Source organism: Schistocerca americana, chromosome 6, assembly GCF_021461395.2.
Source record: "Schistocerca americana isolate TAMUIC-IGC-003095 chromosome 6, iqSchAmer2.1, whole genome shotgun sequence".
Taxonomy (NCBI): Eukaryota; Metazoa; Arthropoda; class Insecta; order Orthoptera; family Acrididae; genus Schistocerca; species Schistocerca americana.
The window spans coordinates 233,929,863-233,952,140 of NC_060124.1; the positions used below are offsets into that span (position 1 = coordinate 233,929,863).

Sequence of the window (22,278 nt, forward strand, 5' to 3'; positions counted from 1 at the left end):
ATACACTGCATTTGTTCTCACCTTCTGTTGCCATGCTGACATGTAGGAAGGTGGTACCAAGTATGATAAGCCTAGAGAAAGGGGGAGGGGGGTGAGGTAAATATGCTTAAGATTCCTTTTTAAATGTGTTTATCATCTTGATGTTCCACAATGCTGTCTTTATGGTCCTTCTGTGTGAAATGTTGAGAATGGGCCATCATTAATTTAAAACATGCAAAAGACAGTGTGACTACACGTAAGAAAGCATATGAAGTTGGTATAGTTACCATACTGAAGTAGCAGTTCACAGCAAGTCATCAATAGCATAATAACAGTCAGTCCAAATGAGATCCAGCAACGTGAATCAGGTACTTCAGTGGCTGTTATCATTAGAGCATTCCAGCAGATTAATTGAGTAATCGACATGCAGAGGGATGAGCACCAAGTTAAATAATTAGGCTGTGTCAACATTGTTTAATGACAGCACACTGTCAAAAGGCGTGTTCATGTACTACCCACATTGGGCAGTGATATGCTGTCCTCTGTGTGTGAGACTGCTTTCAACTGCATGTTTATTTATTTATTTATTTTATTTATTTATGTACTTGTTCCATAGATCTGTACATGTGAGCAAGTCACTCAGATGTGGAACGTGTCAATATACATAATAAAATACATAGAATAAAGACATTGTTATAGTATTAATAACAGTGCACAGAAGTCATACTTATTAGCTTAAAAACTAGTCAACATATATGTGAAGATAGCAGTTTCATATTTAGGGCATTATTGCATTTATTTTAACCTTGAACAGTAATCAAAACTTCCCACTTTGGGTTTAAAAGTGACAGGAATTTTTACATTAGGGCATTATTACATTAGTTTAACAGTAAACAGTGTCAAAAAATTTAAAAAACATCTTTACAATCTGGGTTTTACTTATTTCTCTGAAAGGATTCCTCTAGTGAATAAAGGGAGGTCTCAAGTAAATAATTTTTCAAGCTACGTTTAAATACTGATGTACTACTCCTTATACTTTTGATGCTGTTGGGTAGGGAATTGAAAATTTTCGTTCCAGCGTACTTTACCCCTTTCTGAATAAGTGTCAAGTTCTTTAACTCACAGTGGAAATCCTCTTTTCTTCTGGTGGTATGTTCATGATGTAGGCAATTCGTTTCATACAGAGTGGGGTTATTTATTATGAAGCACATCAGTGAATATATGTACTGAGATGTTGCTGTCAGTATTTCAAGTCATTTAAAAAGATTTCGACATGAGGTTTGTGGGGGTACACCACAAATGATTCTTATTGCTCTCTTTTGTGCTGTGAGGATTTTCTTTGCGGCAGGTGTATTGCCCCAGAAGATGATGCCATAACATATGACTGAATGAAAATAGCCAAAGTAAGCTGACTTTGAGATGGTAATGTCATTGAAGCGTGACAAAATTCGTAAAGCAAATGTTGCCGACGTCAGCCGTTTTAGTGTTTGTAGAATGTGATGTTCCCAGTTCAGCCTACTGTCCACGTATACGCCTAGGACTTTTGATAAGTACACTTGCTTTATCGCCTGATCATTCTGTGTGATAACTATTTCTTTTGGGTTTTTGTGGGTTGTCTGGAACTGGATAAAATTGTTTTTTTTTTTTCAGGTTTATTGAAAAGGAGTTAATACTAAACCAACCCAGAACTTCTTTAAGGATATCATTGACCTCGGATTCTAAGTCAGTAGTTGACACATCCACCACAATGGTCGTATCATCAGCGAACATTGTAAATTTACACTGCTTATTGATGGATAAAGGCAGGTCATTAACATATATGAGGAACAGCAAGTGCCCAAGCACTGATCCCTGTGGCACTCCATGCTGCACAATTCCCCACTCAGAGTCCACTATATATTGTGATACACTATCTGAAAGATCTAGAATAATCTTCTGCTTTCTATTTTCGAGGTACGATTTTAACCAGTTCCCTACAGGTCCTGTAATTCCATAATGACAGGCCTTCTTGAAGAGTATCTGGTGATCTACACAGTCGAACGCCTTTGATAGGTCGCATAAGACACCAATTGGCAGCCTCTTGCTGTTTATAGACTCTAGAACATCATTTGTGAATGAGAAAATTGTGTTATCTATTGAAACTCCCTTTTGAAAACCAAACTGCTGACTGTTAATGATGTTCAGGTCGCCAAGGTGTGCCACAATCCTGTTGTACAGAGCTTTTTCTAGGACTTTTGAAAATGTTGTTAATAGAGAGATAGGGCGATAGTTTGACACATTTGTAGCACCCCCTGCTTGTACAGGGGCCTGACAACAGAGTATTTCATTCTGTCTGGAAACACTCCTTGTTGCATGGATGTGTTGCAGATGTGAGTCAAAACTTCGGCCACTTCACTATAGCAAGCCTTCAACAGCTTGCTTGAAATATCGTCGATACCAGCAGAATGTTTATTTTTCAAAGACTGTATGATTTTTTTGATTTCATTGGCAGTAATGGGAAGCACACTTATTTGACTGAAAGGTTCTGGAAAATTATTTTTCATTATACAGGCAGCTTTATCTACAGAGCCATGGCAACCTATCTGTGTTGGAACAATTAAAAAATGTTGGTTAAAGATTTCAGCAATTTCCTCACTATTAGTTATCTCTGAGTTGTCAACAGTTAAAACAATATTTTTGTCTTTGGTGTAGTTTACAGTCCCTGCTTCTCTCTTTATCACATTCCAGATTGTTTTAATTTTATTTTCAGAATTAGTAATTTCAGATGCTATACACATACTTTTAGAGTTTTGAATTACTTTGGCAAGAATTTTACAGTAGAGTTTATAATGTTTTAGCTGAGCAGGGTTGTTAGAAGTCTTTGATGCTATGTAGAGTTGTCTTTTTCTCTGACAGGAAGCTATGATGCCCTTAGTGAGCCATGGTTGTTTTGCAGACCTAGCAGGTTGGACTCTGTATGACTTTTTTTGGAAATACACTTTCAAAGGTACCTGCTATCTCATTTGTGAATAAATTGTATTTTGAATTAGCAGTTTCTGCTAGGTAAACAGGTGTCCAGTCAGTATGCTGAAGACATGATCTGAACGTTTGAATAGCTTCCTCACTTATTTTCCTTACTGTTTTCCATCTAAGTGAGGTGTCACTCAGAGGAATTCCCAAGCTGTTGAAAGTAACTCGTTGTCCGTCATGGTCAGACAGACCATTTATAACCATTTCAATATTAATATGGTTGACTTTACTCTGATCAACAAAAACGTTATCAATGAGAGTACTGGAAGAGGTTGTGGTTCTGGTGGGCGAGCTAACCACGGGAACAAGGTTGTACGTGCACATGAGATTTTCAAACTCCACCCTGCAGGGAGAATTAACCAAGAAATCTATGTTAAAATCCCCAACAACTGCCATGCCCCTATTTTTTCTACTTAAGTACAACAAAACAGTATCTAATTGTTTAACAAACACTTTAAAATTACCAGATGGTGCCCTGTAAACTGCCACAACTGTTAATCTGGAGACAGTGTCTAGCACCTCTATAGCACATACTTCAAAATGTAGCTCAAAGCAGAACCTTTGTACATCTATTGCCGTGAACAAGACATTGTTTTTTACATATACAGCTACTCCTCGTTTGTCCATATAGTTCCTGCAATACGACGTTGCCAGAACATAGTTGGGAATAGGGACCACTTCAGTACCAGCAGTGATGTGGTGTTCTGTTAGACACAGAATGTGGGCACTGTTTATACCTTTTGTGTCTTCTATATTTGCTGTGAACTGATCCAGCTTGCAGTATAGGCCTCTTATGTTCTGAAGAAACACTGTTAACTTTTGTTTGTCTTTAATTGTATTGCTGTTTGAGTGAACTTTCGTTTGTGTATTAATTACTTGTTGCAGATTTTTGTTACTGGACCAAATCCTGCTAGAGTTGGCCTAGCTCACTAGTTTCCCTCGTTAGTTAGGGCTATGACTGGTCTGCTTTCATGATCGTCATTGTTTAGGCCTATTATTTCATGAAAAGCTTTTCCAATGTCTGCTGCTAGTTTATTTTTGCCAAACTGATTTAGATGTAGTCCATGCTTTGTGAAGCAGTGTCTCTCACACCTGTCTGTATCCAGTAGTGTCACATTCGTAAACTTAGTGCAAAAGTGTTCAGTTTACTATTTGTTAGGCAAATTTCTCTGTTCACACAAGACCAATCTGCCAGGTCATATCTCGTGGGCACAGTTGTTAGTATTATGTTTGTATGCTGTAATAACTGCAGCAATACGAGTAGCTTTTTAATGAAAGTGCTGGCCTTGTTGCAATAAACATCGTTTGCTCCTGCGGTTATCGCAACGCAGTCATTTTCCGTGAATTTAGCACATTCTGTGTGTATGTCTTCTACCACATTCACAAATTTTGCTCCTGGTTTAACAATTGCTGATATACACGAACCATCTTGAGCAGAGTTCGACATGCATGTCGAAATATTGCGAGCATGACTGTCTCCAAATATTTTTACGTTATTTTTACGTTGTGTTTGTTTACGTACGCTATCGGAACTTTTTCTTACGCAACCACGCGTGTTTTGTGTGCACGTGTTGCCGTCTACTACAATTTAGATGCACTGTTTTTGTTGTTTGAATTATCACTGTTTATCAAGCACTGAACTTTGTCCACTGTTGAGGCTTCTTTATTCACTTGTGGGTTTACTTTCTTGTATATAAATGTGGCGTCATCGACGGTTACGTTTTCACGGCGTACATAACACTGATCTACACACGCTGTCGAAGCACTACTGTTTTGTAGAGCCAGTTGAGATGTTGATATTGACACCTGATTACTGTTCTCTCTGTTTTTATTCTTCACAGCCTGTTTGTCACATTATATTATGTAATTATTATAGTATGCCATTTCCTGTGTCTATACTCTGGGTATGTCTATGATTGTAGGATTTCATTGGGTGGTGTGAGCAACCAGTCTGATATCAGAGGACACAGGCGCACATATATTGGGGCTATGCCAGGACGTATAATACAAGGACTTAAAAATGTTGGGGTGAATAATCCAGTTTTTCTGTTGGATGAAGTAGACAAGCTGGTATGTCTTGAATAAGAGTGAATAAAGTTGGCAATTATGTAAAAACTTTGTAATTGTATATAATAATAATGATACTTATTTTCATGCAGGGAACAAGTGCTGTAAATGGAGACCCAGCAGCTGCCTTACTGGAGGTGCTTGATCCTGAGCAGAACTGTACATTTGTCGATCATTACTTAAATGTTCCGTTTGATTTATCAAAAGTGATGTTCATTGCAACAGCCAACACCACGAAAACAATACCTCCAGCATTACTCGACCGTATGGAGGTGATACACATACCAGGCTACACACAGGTATTTGGGTTCAACTTTTTAGTTGTTTATGCACTCATTTGTGATGTTAGTTCCCAACTTCATTATGATCCTGACGTTTACAGGAAGAGAAACTTCATATTGCTACAAGGCACCTTTTCCCAAAACAGCTGGAACTCCATGGACTGACAAAAGAACATTTGCAAATTCCAGATGAAAGCTTCAAGTTCTTGAGTATGTAATATTATCTTTGAATATGAATTAAGAAAAAAATGTAACTTTCTCGAATAAAAAAATAATCGTTTAGTAAATATCATATTCGTGCAATTGTAAAGAAAATAATGTTAACTCTTTGCAGTTTCTGACTACACACGTGAAGCAGGTGTAAGAACACTGGAACGGAAGATAGGTGCCCTGTGCCGAGCTGTTGCAGTGATGGTTGTTGAATCAAAAAATGCAACGAAGCCACTGAAATTACCTGTTGTTTTGACCGAGGCATCAGTGGAGGAAATTTTGGGAGTGAGTTTAGAATTTTTGTTGACAGTATATTGTGTTGTTAATTGTATAAATAAACAAAGGATGTTCATGAATGCTGATCAGTTTGTCTGCTGGACAAAATTTGAGATGTATTTTTTTTCTATTTCATTAGGGCGTAATAGTCTAAGTATGTGTAACATCAAATTTGATGTTTACTATTTTGAAAACCTATAAAGTTGTCCTTTTTAAAATTTAATATTCCATTGACAGCAGGAGGTAAGAGATGTTATTACTTACTTTGCCTGTTGTGATGGAAAATATTCTTAAAGAGTAAATGCATTAAGAAGTGTAGTAATTACTCTTCTGGTATTTCCTAGTGCTCTGTATCGACAGATGTTTGTCTCCCACTATCCTCAAAACAGGTGTTTCCCTCTCATCCTACAATCTGTGATCTGTCCTTCCTTCTCAATTTCCACCAACCTGTTTCTCTCTCTTCCTCAAGAAGGAAACTATCAGTTCCTAAAACTAGGTTAGTGTCATGTATTTTTGTATAATCCTATTGCCAGTACTGATATTTTGCCTGCAGAAGGTAAGTTCTTGTTGTGGCAGGGTGTATACGACCCGGGACAACCGGGAGACCCCGGAAAAACTCGGGAATTTTTTCATCCAGGAAAAAACTGGGAAAAACTTGGGAATTGTTTAGAATTCTGGGAATTTCTCATTGTTTTAGTTTTCAGTTAAATTTTTGTGATTTTTACTGGTAAGATTGGTTGGTTAGTTGTTTTGGGGAAGGAGACCAGACATCGAGGTCATCGGTCTCATCGGATTAGGGAAGGATGGGGAAGGAAGTCGGCCGTGCCCTTTGAAAGGAACCATCCCGGCATTTGCCTGAAGCGATTTAGGGAAATCATGGAAAACCTAAATCAGGATGGCCGGACGCGGGATTGAACCGTCGTCCTCCTGAATGGTAAGAACCAATACTCTAACAAAGGATATTACTGTATCCCGCTAGTGCAGAATAATACTGCAGCAACAAAACATGAACGAGAGAAAAGAAAAACGAAAAGAAAACTTAAGTTGCAAAGGAAATGCGCCGTATACAACAATAAAACAGTGTTCATACAAGCGTCTGCCAACAGCAAAGTGTGTCAAAGGTTTTAGGAAGACTATGCAATGCTTTATAACAACAAATTGCCTCCGATGAGTGTGACGTGACAACTGTTTAAATTAGATTCGTTTGAGCTGTTGCGGGCGCGCTCTTGAACATGCGCAGTTGAGTCGCGTATGAGTAATACCTTCTCACACTTCTGGTTACAGAAGTGTGGCTGGGTGCCACTACTTAATATTGCCCCGGTTCGGAAATATAGTAAATCTGGGGCTGATGCACAGAGCAGTCTGAGTTGAGGTGGGGAGTCTCCACATGATCTGTGTTTACGTTCAGTGATTTTGTTGTTTCATCTTCATTTATTGCTTTCACGTTAAATGTTAACAAAAGGGATTTTTATAGCCAGGAGCTATCAAATGAATTAAAATATGTTCGCATAATTACAGAAGGCTAAAATATGTTATTAGCATAATCACCTTACAGAACAATGAAGTAAAGAGATTGGGCTTAAAATTAGTCTTGTCTGCTGAGGCAGTCAATTTATTTGAAACGAAGTGTTTAATTTCACACTATTGTCTAGTTTCAACTTTTGCTACATTTCAAGTGCACGTATGGCATTATGCCATAATAAAGAACCAAACATGAGATAATACAGTACTGGTACTCCAAGAAAATTTACAAACGAATGTGCATTTTAAGCTGAATTATACATTTTAGTATGGTTCACGAAATTCCGACGATCTTGAAGTATCATTTGATGTCTTGTTTCTTTTATAACATATGTAAGATCTTTTAATGTTTTACACATATGAACATATGGGCTTAGTGGTTTGAAAAGCGTTCCATTCAAAGCAGATTTCCTTTTACGCAAGATGAACTATGTGCAAGAATGTACGATGAATTTCTTTAATCACAAAGTGTTTGACTCTCATTTAAAAATCAACTCTTTGAGGGCGACCATTTAGAAGAATTTTGAGCCCGGATCAGACATTTACGTCGTTATTAAAAATTTTACTGGCACATTTGTGTGGTGTATCTTGAAGTGTCACACACACAAAAAAGATCAACGTTATATGTGGAAGCTTAGCTTCTCTTCCAGCTTATTAATCTTAGAGACCAATATTATATGTGAATGCTATGTATATTAATTTAAACCATTAACTTTTCTTATTTGTGTGTTCGCGCTACTGAAAAGTGATCTTGCTATTGGCTTACTACATCACGTGTCCTATGCTGCCATTAGCTGGCAGGATCACGTGACATGAGCTATGACTGTCTTACAAAAGCGCATCGCAATCTCGATTTCAATGTTTCGGAAAGTAACATGCGGTGTTTGGTGGAATTCAAATTTATACCTTCGTAATACGAAAATATGCAGAGTACATGTTGCTGCACATCAAAGGTCTGTCAGAAAGTGTTTTTCCCCCCTGATTTTCGTTTTCTAAGGTGCCGGGAAATTCTAATCCAGTATATAAAACCATAAACATTCAAAGGATTGATGAGTTTTACTGTGCTGAGGAAAGGTATACTGTCACTTAACACGGAATTGTATTGTCACCCAGGAGAAAGTGTATTTTTAACTGGGAAATCCAGGAAAAGTCCAGGAATTTTTTTTTCCCTGTCCACGTATACACCCTGTGTGGTCTTCAGTCAAAAGATTGGTTTGCTCCAGCTCTCCATGTAGTCTGTTGCATCTAAGTCCATTCATCTCTGCATAACTATTGCAACCAACATCTATGTGAACCTGCTTACTGTATTTGAGCTTTTGTTTCCCTATATAATTTTTACCCTCCACAGTTCCCTCCATTGCCAAATTGACAGTTCCTTGGTGCATCAAAATGTGTCCTATCAACCTATTTGTTTGTTTAATTGAGATGTGCTATGAATTGATTTTTCTCTTGATTCGATTCAGCACCTTCTCATTAGTGACATGATCCACTTGTATAACACTCAGTATTCTTTTGTAGCACCACATTTCAAAAGCTTCTATTCCCTTCATGCCTGAACTGCTAATTGACCACTTCCATATAAGGCTACACTCATGACAACATCTTCACAAAGAAGTTCCTAATACAGATAACCCCACTTTTATGTTCCTGGAATTAATGTTTTCCCGCTGTTTATGAAATTTTTTTATCGTTCCTGTCAAATTTTCTATGTCCACAATGTTAAATTGCACCTGATTTTGCATCAACATATTTATAATTTTCCCACAATTTACACATTACCAAAAAAAATGTTCGTGGAGGAAAAAATGTTGCTGGCATTATGTTGGTCGTCTAGTAGTGTTTACATACATTATTTGGTTAAGTTTCTTGACACCAGGGCACTCTACTCAGCGGACTCGAACTAGTAAATGTGTAAATATTGGAACAATTCATGCCATCTCTCTCACCACTGCCAAGCTCTACTTGGCATGATGGCTGATAGGAGTAACTAGGTTTGTTCGAATAAATATTTCACAACCAATTACAACCCTTTCCAAACTGTCTCTACTGCACAAATGCAGTTTCGTGATTGTTGTGATCATTGTGACACCTTAGTCAAACCATTTTTAGCGTGAAACTTCCAGGCAGATTAAAACTGTGTGCCAGATCGAGACTCGAACTTGGGACCAAGTTTGAGTCTGAGTCTGGCACACAGTTTTAATCTGCCAGGAAGTTTCATATCAGCACACACTCCACTGCAGAGAGAGAGTTTGATTCTGGTAACATATTAAGCGTGTGTCAGTGTTTGGCCACTTGTAGGGCTAGTTAACACCATCATTCACTTTACATTGCTCAAATGTTTTTTGTTTTAACACAGTGCCAGTCATATAATTTTTTTTTCATACTGAGCATAGCATGTTTCGAGAAATTATTCTCGTTGTCAAGTGCAGTATTGACATATGTATTTTTTTGTGATGTTACACAAACTAACAATGTGTGTGGTTTTCCACATAACTTAGGAAGCACAGTGCCTGATAACCTTAAAAAGTCGACTACAGTGCAAGAGACGCAGAATATTCAAACACCATACAAAATACTTATGTACATATTTACACTTGATAACGAGAAAAAATTCTTGAAACACATTATTTAAAAAATGAATGACAGCTGTAGACTTTCAGAAACATCGATTATGACGTATGAAATTGAGTCAAACTTTCCTACTTTCCATATAGTTATCAGTTCCAGTCACATCAGCAGTTTTTGTTGGATAATAAACCTTGATTAGATAATAAACAAGCCCCCTGCCAGGTCTTTTGATACCTGTTATGTACATATACCACACATAAAGTGCGAAAATGCAAGGGGGTATCCTATTTGTAACTTTTACAGTTTATAAAGTTATTTTTCACATTTTACATTTTCCTGCATTTTACACCTCTTTTTAGTCCCTTGAAAAGTGGGTTTCACAGTACTTAGATTTGTATTAGACATTAAAAAATTTATCTTTTTCCAAAATGCTTTACTTTTTGTAGCCAGTCTACATGTTGTAAAATGACAGAGTGGGATTACACTTGCTGATTTGATTGATTCCATGTCAACTTGAATACCTGATAGCACAGTAGCATTTTCTACTACGCTGTGTCCACTGTTTAGCTTGTGTATTCACATGTTTACAACTGTATGAACTTTATTTCAATTTACATTTAGATATTTACGTAACTCTCAGTTACTTATACAATATTATTATATAGAATTGTAGAACAATTTTTGCATTATGGGCATGTTAGTAGTAAAATTATTGAGTGTTATTGCCTTTTTACACTGCAGATCATAGTAAAATATTTAGAAATATTATGATTGTAAGAGATGATGTAATTTAAGTCATGTGTAACTTTTGTAAATCCTTAAAATTTTGATTGTAATTTTGTCAAAATGATTTTTCCAGTAATGTAAAATTACTTTACAATTATTGTTATGCTATTTAAGACAGCACTGCAGAATAACATGTGGCAGTTGTAGAATTTTCCCTCTGTGTAGAGTGCAATCCGTACCAGTTAGCATAATTTTTACAAAGCTGATTATAAATTTTTCAGATAGTCAAAAATGTGTCATGTACATTATTTAGTAGAGTCCTACTCATGGAAACTAGTCCAGGCTACAAAAGCTTCAACTGCAGCACAGTCAGTTTTAACCCGTTGACAAGAGATTAAAATCAAAGTCAAGTTGTGTAGTTATTGGCTAGTTAGAATTTTGTATCCTCTCTATTTTGACCATCAACAGCTAGTTTGCTGCCCAAATAGCAAACCTCATTTACTACTATCAGTGTCTCGTTTCCTACTCTAATTACCTCAGCAGTGTCTGATTTAAAAAGACTACATTCCATTGCCTTTGTTTTACCTTAGTTGATGTGTATCTTATAATTCTTTTCATGTCATCATCCATTCCATTCAACTGTTCCTCCAAGTCCTTTGCTGTCCCTAAAAGAATGACATTGTCTTATTTCTCCTCCTTGAACTTTAATTCCCTTCAAATTTGTCCTTGATTCTTGCTCAATATACAGACTAAATAATATTGGGGATAGTCTAAAACCCTGTCTCAATCCTTTCTCAAATATTTTCTCTCTTTCATGCCCTTTGACTCTTACAACTGCAGTCTGATTTGTATGCAAGTTGTAAACAACCTTTCACTCCCTGTATTTTATCCATGCATACATCCAAATTTCAAAGAGTGTAGTTCAGTCAACATTGTCAACAGATTTAGAGAAATGTATAAATACTGTAAAGTAGATTTGCCTATCCTCAGTCGGTTCTTTACGACAAAATATGAGGTCAATAGTGACACACTGCCTGTTGGCTTCTTTCTCAGATTTTTTGGCCGATGTTTGTTTGATGATTTTTCTGATGTTTCACCAGCTGACATTGGATTGGATTAGATTAGATTAGATTAGTTTTTCGTTCCATAGATCCGTGCTGAGGAGATCCTCGTGGATGTGGAACATGTCAATTTTTTAAGCTGAAATAACAGTACTAATAGTGTGAATATATACAATACATCATTTATTTCTATTAAAAAATTCGTCAATGGAGTAGAAGGAGTTGGCCACTAGTAAGTCTTTCAGGCTCCTTTTAAACTGATCTTTATTTGTAACATAATTTTTTTATGTTTGCTGGCAAATTATTGAAGATGAGTGTTCCTGAGTAGTGGACCCCTTTTTGAACTAAGGTAAGTGCTTTTAAGTCCTTGTGCAGATCATTTTTGTTCCTGGTATTGTGTGTATGAACTGAGCTGTTTGTTGGAAAAAAGAGAGATATTATTTAGGACAAATTTCATTAAGGAGTAAATATACTGAGAGGCAGTAGTTAGTATATCCAGTTCTTTGAAGAGGTTTCTACAGTATGTCCATGAATTTACTCCACAAATAATAGGTATTACACACTTTTGGACTCTGAAAACTTTTGTTTGACTTGAAGAGTTACCCCAAAATATTATACCATATGACATTATGGAATGAAAGTAGGCAAAGTGTGCAAGCTTTTTCATTTTTATGTCGCCTATGTCTGCTAACACTCGAATTGCAAATACAGATTTGTTAAGGCATTTCTGCAGTTCCGTGATGGGCTCCTCCCGGCTGAATTTATTATCAAGTTGTAATCCCAGGAATTTAAGACTGTCAACCTCTTCTATCTGCTCTTCTTCATACTTTATGCATATTCTGGGTGGAAACCTCTTACAGGTTCTGAATTGCATTTAGTGAGTCTTTTCGAAGTTTAATGTCAGTGAGTTGGCTTTAAACCATTTATTAATATCCATGAAAACATCATTAGCAGATCTTTCTAGAACTACACTCGACATACTATTTATTGCAATACTTGTGCCATCTGCAAACAAAATGAACTCTGCTTCTGGCAGTGTAACTGATGAGAGATCATTAATGTATGACGGTTCAATCCCGCGTCCGGCCATCCTGATTTAGGTTTTCCGTGATTTCCCTAAATCACTCCAGGCAAATGCCGGGATGGTTCCTCTGAAAGGGCACGGCCGACTTCCTTCCCAATCCTTCCCTAATCCGATGAGACCGATGACCACGCTGTCTGGTCTCCTTCCCCAAACCAACCAACCATTAATGTACACAAGAAAAAGCAATGGCCCTAAGATGGATCCTTGTGGGACACCACATGTAATTTCTTCCCATTCTGATGATGACTGATGACTTAATTCACTAGTCCCTTGCACTGACACCCTTTGTTTCCTGTTAGTTGTCAAAGCTCCATTGCCTATTGCAATAGAGGGAGAAGATTTGACAATGCCAGCCACTCATATTGGCAAAACATCAAAAAAAATCATCAAACAAATGTTGGCTGAAGGACCCGAGACAGAAGCCAACAGGCAATTTGTCAACAAGTGGCCATGAAAGCCTTCATAATTTTGCAGGTCAGTATTGCTTCGTGTGCGCCTACATTTCTCTGCAACCCAAACTAATCTTCTCGAAGGTCAGCTTTAACAGTTTTTCCATTCTTCAGTAAATAATTTTAGTAATTTGCAATCATGATTTATGAAACTGGTGGTTTGGTAGTATTCACACTTGTCAGCATCTGTCTTCTTTGAATTATTATATTCCTCTTGAAGTCTAAGGATATTTTCCTTTATCAATTCTCGTCACTGAGTGGAACAGTTCTGCAACAGCTGTCTCTTCTGAGGAACTCTCTAATTTTGGAGATATGTTGTCTACACCAGGGGTTTTGTTTACACTTAGATCTTTCAGTGCTTTGTCATATTCTTCTCACAGTATCATATCTTCCACCTCATCTTTACCTGCCTCCTCTTTGCGTAGTATTGTTCTCATTTTGTTTCCTGTTTTATAAACCCTCTACATATTTCACCTTTCGGTGTTCCCTTCTTTAGTACTGGCTTGCCAATGTAGTTCTTGATATCCATACAGTTGCTTCTCTGTTCTCCGAAGGTTTCCTTAATTTTCCTGTAGGCAGAATTTGTCTTTCCCTAAATATTGCATATTTCCGCTGTCTCACATTTTTCTTCTACCTGATTAGCTATTTTGTGCTTCCTGTCAGGTTCATTCTTTAGACGTCTATATTCCCTTTGCCTACTTCGTATGGTGCATTTTTATGTTATCTCATTTAATCAATCAAGTTCAACAGATCCTGTGTTATTGAATGATTTCTACTAGACCTTGTCTGTTTACCTAGGTGCTCTTCTGTTGCCTTCACTACTTTGCCTTTTATAGTAATCATTTCTCCAGTTTCAATCTAACATTACCCAATACTCCCACTGAAATCTTATGCAGAATTTGGTTTTTCAATATATGCAGCCCCCATTTTCTTAATTTCGTACCTTTTTGCTATTTATTCAGTCTTAAGGTAAGTATTGTGCCCAGAAACTCCATATTACAAGTTTGTCTTCTTGAGAATTTCCTTTTTGATACAGTTATCTATTATTTAGTTCACAATGTTTGAAAGCTAGAGATTTGACATACTCTAGTAGCCTTGTTGACATGGTTTTCTGTGAATAAGCATTGGACCAAGGAAAATTTTTGCTTCTGGTGGAAGACATCCTTAGAGGCAGTGGAGATGTAGGTAGATCATTCTTCGTTGTAGACTACATTATAAAGTGAATCAATGCACACTGTGCTTGCTTAGCAAGCTGGAACTCCTGAACAATTTATTAACAGCTGTAAAACAGTCAAATCAGAATGTTATCTGATGATTGAGAAAGATCACAGAATCATGCCATAATTTTTATACAGCAGAAGTGTGACCTAGCTTGCTTTATTTAGCACTTGTGAGGATAATAACGTCTCTAATTTTAGCTCTTCCTCTTTTCTGTTAGAGTAGTTGGTGTGCTTCAGATTTTTACACCCTCTATATAATTCCTAGCATACTAATGATCTGTCCTTGAGGAAACCAAATTATCAGAGAACTGAACTTGTTTCCTTCTGGTCTCAGTGAATGGTATGCTATTGCTGATTTATCCTTGTTGCCCAGATGACAGTCTTTTTTATTTACTTTAATACGAGTGTTAATGCTTGTTTGGTTGTTCCTGTGTACACTGAATTTTGTATACTCATGCAATGGTAAGTTGGTGGCGCAATTTGTTTGCAGTAATCAATAAATAATGCACCTTTCTTGTTGAATACTATGCCAATACTGTTTCTTCTTAGCGCTCTGCTGATGTGATCTGATTATTCTTAAAAAATGAGAGGAAAACTTCTCCTAGCAGGTTGTTTTCACCCAAAAACTGGAGTCTAGCGAAGTAGCATCCTGTTAATCTCTGCCATAGTAGCCACTTCGTAACAAAATCTCTTGTGTTATTATTTTACTAAATTTTGACTTTGATCATGTTACTAATGGCCTGAGGGGTTACTTAAGCAATCTGACTTATAATTATTTATTCATCTCAGAAACACATCACGACCTTTAAAAGGCTTCCAGGATTCTGCATGTCTTTTCAGTGTCATTCACTGGACCTAGGTCTGTTCTGACTTGGACAGAGCAAAGAAGGGTGCGGTTCACACAGTCGATAGTGTGGCCATTAGCAGCCTTGCGGCAAGTGCAGAGAATCTGGAGTGAGTGCAGCACCTGCTGGCGGCCAGCCTGGAATTGTCATACTTGGCTGAATTTGAAGTAGTGCACTTGGCACCTCACTTCTAGTCAGTGCAAACGCTGCTGGTCCCACAGCATCTCCGAATTTGTCATTGGATTCTTTTACTCATTGTGCAATATACAGATTGAATAACACTGGAGATAGCTTACAGCCCAGTCTCACTCTCTTCTCAACTATGGCCCCTCACACGTCCTTTAAGTAATAACTAGTCTGGCTTCTGTACGAGTTATAAATAACCTTAAGCTTTCTTCATTTTATCCCTGTTACCTTCAGAATTTCTAGTCAACATTGTAAAAAGATTTCTCTAAGTCTATAAAAGCTGCAAACATATGTTTGTCTTTCTTCAGTCCATCTTCTAAGATAATTTGCAGGGTCAGTATTGCCTTGTAGGTTCATACATTTCTCTGAAAACCAAACTAATCTTCCCTAAGGTCAGTTTCTAACAGTTTTTCCAGTCTTCTCATATCATTTTGCAAGCTTGACTAATTAAACTGGTGGTTTGGTAGTATTAACTACTGTCAGTACCTGCCTTCTTTCAAATTGGGGTAACTTCATTCTTCTTGAAGTGCGGGAGTATTTCACCCATCTTAAACATCTTACACATAAGGTAGACTAGTTTTGTTACAGCTGGCTCTCCCAAGGGTGTGAATAATTCTGAGTGATTGTTTTCTATTCCAGGGCCTTGTTTTGACTAAGGTCTTTCAGTGCTCTGACAAATACTTCTTGCAGTATCACATCTTCCACCTCATCTTCATCAAGCTTCCTCTTTTCTTTCTATAGTATTGTGTTATAAGTTCGGATCTCTTGTATAGACCTTCTGTATCTCTCTCCTGTCTTGTCCACCATCCAGTGCTGCCACTACCACTTTTGTGCTTGTTGCACAGAAGCCTCCTCAGACAAAAAATCAGAAGTCGAAGGCAAAGAATTGCCCAATGATGGTGTCAGGAAGTACATCTACTGATGATGTCGACATCATACCTGCTGATGCCTCTCTCGAATACTCTTCAGAGGCACTGGACCTTGATTTCGCACTGGGGCAATTTTCTAGCCCCGAGACTGAGCCTCTACCCACTGTAGTCTCCCCTCTAAGTCAGAAAGTCAGGATGAAATTGCTACCTCTCTGATAGATGGATCCCATCCTACAGTGGAATATTAATGGGTTCAGAAAACACATGAAGGAACTGAAGATCCTCACACAGAGATGCCCACTGTGCTTGTGCTTGCTGGAAGCACACTTTAAAATGTCCAATGCCCCTGTACTGTGGGGCTATATGCTGTATTGCAAGGTTGACCTTATGGGGCCAGGGGCCAAGGGAGGGGTTGCTGTGTTTGTCAATAATAGGCACCACTCCTCTGCTCTCTCCCTGCCTACTGACCTGCAAGCAGTTGCCATTGAAATTCATGTGTGTTGGAGGATCACAGTTTGCTCACTGTACCTACCTCTGCAAGATGTAGCAGACTCCTAGGCTCTCACAGATCGTGTGGGACAACTCGTCCGACCATTTCTCCTATTGGGGCTCAACCTCTACTTGCCGTCAGTCAGGTTTTGGAGATCCTCATGGCGTCTCATGAGCTGTGCATCCTGCACACAATTACTCACACTGTGCTGCTACTGGATCATTCTCAGCCATTGACCTCTCCTTCTGCTCCCCAGTGCTTGCAGACTCTGTTCAGTGGGGAGATGGTGATGACCTTCATTCCAGTAACCTTTTCCCATTCGGAATTCACGTACTGGATGTAGCATTACCTGAAGAGAGGCCACCAAAATGGTTGGTCAGTAGGGCTAACTGAACGCTGTTCAGCTGCCTGGCTGTGTTGGAACACAGTGACAGTGTCCAAGAATGGGTAGACAACATTATGTAGTGGTCCATCATGCTGCTGACTTGTCCGTCCCGAAGTCCTCAGGTCATCTCAGGAGGCAGTTTGTACCTTCGCGGCCCAGTGAGAGCCACTCAGCAATCTGGGGCATGTGTGTGGCTTTTCAGCAGTTTAATCACCACCAAACAGCAGAGAACCTTACAGCATTTTGGATCATGAGACCCATTGCTTGACACGTAGTCAAGGAGAGAAAGGGAAGGTCATGGCAAGGGTTCGTGGACTCCGTCAACCATTTCACTTGTTCTACAAAAGTATCGGAAGCTGGTATGAGGATTTCTGGTAAACACAGCTGTTTACCAATAGTAGCAGTGCTGCATCAAACAACACTTTGAGACATCACTCAGATGATGGCAGAGTATTTGCAAAATATGCCAACCAGGATACATAGTGTCACTGCTACTGTGTGACTGTAGAGAGGGACAAGTTGTACTGTAGATCCAACAATTCTAAGTCTGACAGCAACCCTTTCTTCATGTGAGAATTGGAATCGGTACTGTCTTGAGACTCGTGATTACTGCTTACGACCAACTCCAGTACTGCATACTTAGACATTTGCTAGCTGTCTCAAAGGAAATCCTCCTTCAATATTTTAATTTGATGCGGCAGACAGGTCAATTTTACAACTTGTGGAGAGAGTCAATTTTTATTCCTCTCCTCAAACAGGGAAAGAATTCCATGTGACTCAATAGTTACTGGAGTATTCCCTTAACAAGCTGTGTAGGAAACACCCTGGAGTGAATGGTTAACCACCATCTGGTCTGATTATTAGAGACTGGGCAATTTCTTAGCCACTCTGTGTGGATTCCGAAGATTTCAGTTCACTGTGGACAACATGACCCTGCTAGAGGCAGCTATCCAGCAGGCTTTCCTATGTAAAAATCACTATCTCGGCACATTCTTTGAGATCAGCAAGGCATACGGCATTACTCTGAGACACAGTATTCTCGTGCAATTGCATCAGTGGGGCTTTTGTGGCCACCTCCTCAACTTCATACAGTCTTTCCTGTTTCAGTAGTTTTTTAGGTCACAAGTGGGTGACACTGTGTCAGATCGTTTTGAGGAGGAAAATGGTATCCTTCAGGGCAGTTTTTGAGTGTTACTCTGCTGTTTACTGTGTTTGCAGCTTCAAGGTCCGACTACCTTGTGACTTTACTGTCTTCGACATGGAAATTTATGCAACCTTGAGGGCACTTGGGCAGATGAGGCATGCTTCAAGTGCTAAATTCCTTGTCTTTTCCAATTCTCTACATGCCCTCCACTGTCTGCAATGCCTGTGCCCAGCAGATAAAGTAGTCCAGTATATCCAGGACACTCTCCTCCAACTGTAATGGCTGGGAGTGTCTTTTTTCTGAATGCCAGGGCACATGGGTATTGTGTGTGGCGAACGAAAAGGAAGATGTTGCAGTCAAGGAGGAGTGTCCTGACCCCCCCCCCCCCCCCCCCCCCCCCCCCAATGTTATCTCCTTGCTGTTGAGGTACAGAGTCACGTGTCACTGGGAAGAGAAGTTTCTGAAAATGACAGATAATAAGTTGGGTCTAGTAAAGCCCACAACACAGCTGTGGCGTACCTCCTTCCAGCCACGTTTTGGTCTTTATATCATGGTCCCCTGTAGGGTTTGACCTCCATTCTTCAAAATTTTCCCGAAGAGCGAGCCAGTTGGGAAGGACGCCTTACAAGGTGCATCGTGCGTTGAGATCTTTAACCCAGTCTCTCATCATCACATTGCAGTCCTGCCCATTCTCCATCTCTTGGGCAAGGACACCTTCCTGGGTGCGTTTTCCACCATGAACTATGCAGTGTTGATTTCTGCATTGACGATGACCCTGGACTTCTTTGCACCTGATATCCAGCACGGCAGCCAGTCCGTTGTGGTGGGGCTGCCATGTACCCTGTTGGTTGTAGCCCTCTGCCCACACAGGGATTGCTCTGTTGACGTCTGTGCCGTTAACTCACCAAGTATGCCAAGGGGTAGATGCCTATCCCCCTGGGGCATTGGGACTCACAGCAATGGCCATCCTGCCAGGTGGCCTTTGCTGCAGCTGGGTCGTGCCCATGGGGAGGGCCCCTGATCAGGGTGGATGACACGCGATGAAGCGTAGTCCATCATATCTTGCTGGTGGTGAAACACCTGCAGTCTCTAAGCGATCATGAGCTCAATTCAACACACAGAAGTATGACCCCAAATCGTTCCCCTTCCTGGCCACACCATGGGAGGAACGTCAGGCTAAGGATGGCAGCGGATCTTATTCACCCCAGTACCTTGTATGTTCGAGAGCTGATGGAAAATCTTTCATGACGATGAAGCCTCAGTTTTTTTTGTTGAGCATTTAGAGGACAAGTTCGGGGAGGTGGAGGGCTTGTCCAGAATGAGATCTGGGTCAGTCTTGGTCAAAACAGCATCATCTGCCCAGTCATGGGAGTTACTCGCTTGTGACAAGCTGGGGTGTTTCTGTAACCAACACGCCCCATAAGAGCTTAAATATAGTCCAGGGTATCATATTTCACACAGACCTTCTTTTGGAGTCCAACGAAGAGCTGCATGCCAATTTAGAGTGGCGAGGTGTACATTTCATCCATGTCCACCAGCGTCCAAAGGATAATCAGGTTGCTACCGGTGCCTTCATCTTGGCCTTTGGGGGTGATACATTGCCCGAGAAGGTCAAGGTGATTGTCTATCGGTGTGATGTAATGCCCTATATCCCTCCCCTGATGTGATGCTTTAAGTGCTGGAAATTCAGCCATATGTCTTCCCGCTGTACTCCCAGTGTCACATGCCGAGATTGTGGATGCCCATCACATCCCAATACTCCATGTGCCCTGCCTCCCATATGTGTCAACTGCAGAGAGCACCATTCGCCTTGCTCGCCTGACTGCAGGATTCTTCAGAAAGAAAGGACAGACTGACCTACACTGAGACTAAGAGAAAATTTGAACACCTGCATCTTGTGCATATGACATCGCCTTACGTCACTATTACAACAGTTCTGGCACTATCAGCTCCGCCAACCCAGGTCACCTCTCAGATCAGACCCGGAAGACTACACCTGCACTGTTGATGGTGGTGGGCATTTCCCTCCCTGTTGCTCCTGCACCACCTACTTTGGGGATGTCCGCCCCCACTACTAGGCTGGAGAAGTGTAAGTCTTCTTCAGCTTCTCTCGCTAGGAAGGGGTTTCTTCTAGTGGGAACGACGACACCTGCCAGTGGCTGAAGAGCCCAAAAGCAGCTGGTTGTAGGGCTTCATGCTCATCCACAGTCCCAGAGACTGAGGCAGTGAAGTCCTCCCAGCCAGGGAAACCCAAGGAGCAGTGAGAGAAATCCAAAAAGAAAACCCCTAAGACCAAGAAGATTGCCGTGTCACCCACACCACCGCTACCTACAAGCTCTGCGGCTGAGGATGGGGTGGAGATTTTGGCGTCTGCTAAGGACCTAGGTCTCGCCAGACCTTCAGACACAATGGATATAGATGGCTCAGGCAATAAATCGGTAGTTTTTGCTCGAGTATCATGTCGTTTTTGGAAACCCAGAATCTACTATGTAGGAATTAACATGGATTCGGAAACAGCGATCGTGTGAGACCCAACTCGCTTTATTTGTTCATGAGACCCAGAAAATATTAGATACAGGCTCCCAGGTAGATGCTATTTTCCTTGACTTCCGGAAGGCGTTTGATACAGTTCCGCACTGTCGCCTGATAAACAAAGTAAGAGCCTACGGAATATCAGACCAGCTGTGTGGCTGGATTGAAGAGTTTTTAGCAAACAGAACACAGCATGTTGTTATCAATGGAGAGACGTCTACAGACGTTAAAGTAACCTCTGGCGTGCCACAGGGAGTGTTATGGGACCATTGCTTTTCACAATATATATAAATGACCTAGTAGATAGTGTCGGAAGTCCCATGCGGCTTTTCGCGGATGATGCTGTAGTATACAGAGAAGTTGCAACATTAGAAAATTGTAGCGAAATGCAGGAAGATCTGCAGCGGATAGGCACTTGGTGCAGGGAGTGGCAACTGGCCCTTAACATAGACAAATGTAATGTATTGCGAATACATAGAAAGAAGGATCCTTTATTGTATGATCATATGATAGCGGAACAAACACTGGTAGCAGTTACTTCTGTAAAATATCTGGGAGTATGCGTGCGGAATGATTTGAAGTGGAATGATCATATAAAATTAATTGTTGGTAAGGCGGGTACCAGGTTGAGATTCATTGGGAGAGTCCTTAGAAAATGTAGTCCATCAACAAAGGAGGTGGCTTACAAAACACTCGTTCGACCTATACTTGAGTATTGCTCATCAGTGTGGGATCCGTACCAGATCGGGTTGACGGAGGAGGTAGAGAAGATCCAAAGAAGAGCGGCGCGTTTCGTCACCGGGTTATTTGGTAACCATGATAGCGTTACGGAGATGTTTAACAAACTCAAGTGGCAGACTCTGCAAGAGAGGCGCTCTGCATCGTGGTGTAGCTTGCTTAGAGAGATTAGAGCACGCACTGAGGCTTTCAGACGGTCGTTCTTCCCGCGAACCATACGCGACTGGAACAGGAAAGGGAGGTAATGACAGTGGCACGTAAAGTGCCCTCCGCCACACACCGTTGGGTGGCTTGCGGAGTATAAATGTAGATGTAGATGTAGATGTAGCAGAAGGTGACCCTAAGGTGTAAACTGCCTCATTGAATGTTCCATGCCTTCCCAGTCTCATGATGTCATCCTCCAGTGGAATTGCAGTGGTTTTTTCCACTGCCTGGCTGAGCTACAGCAACTTTTAAGCCTTACACCTGCTATCTGCATTGCCGTCCAGGAAACCTGGTTCCCAGCAATGCAGACCCCTGCCCTCCGCGACTATAAGGGATATTACAGGAACCATAGTGACTACAATTGAGTGTCAGGTGGAGTTTGCGTTTATGTCCTAAACTCAATCTGTAGTAAAACTGTGCCCCTTCAAACCCCT

General features: G+C 40.2%; 1 protein-coding gene across 1 annotated transcript in view; it reads left to right on the top strand.

Moving 5' to 3' along the window:
• Positions 1-22,278, top strand: part of LOC124619662 (lon protease homolog 2, peroxisomal-like) — a 108,822-nt gene that overhangs the window by 77,700 nt on the left and 8,844 nt on the right. Inside the window, exons 9-12 of the mRNA XM_047146193.1 lie at positions 4,911-5,058; positions 5,148-5,354; positions 5,438-5,546; positions 5,671-5,831. Of these exons, the coding sequence (XP_047002149.1) occupies positions 4,911-5,058; positions 5,148-5,354; positions 5,438-5,546; positions 5,671-5,831 (625 nt within the window). The remainder of the gene's footprint in view (positions 1-4,910; positions 5,059-5,147; positions 5,355-5,437; positions 5,547-5,670; positions 5,832-22,278) is intronic.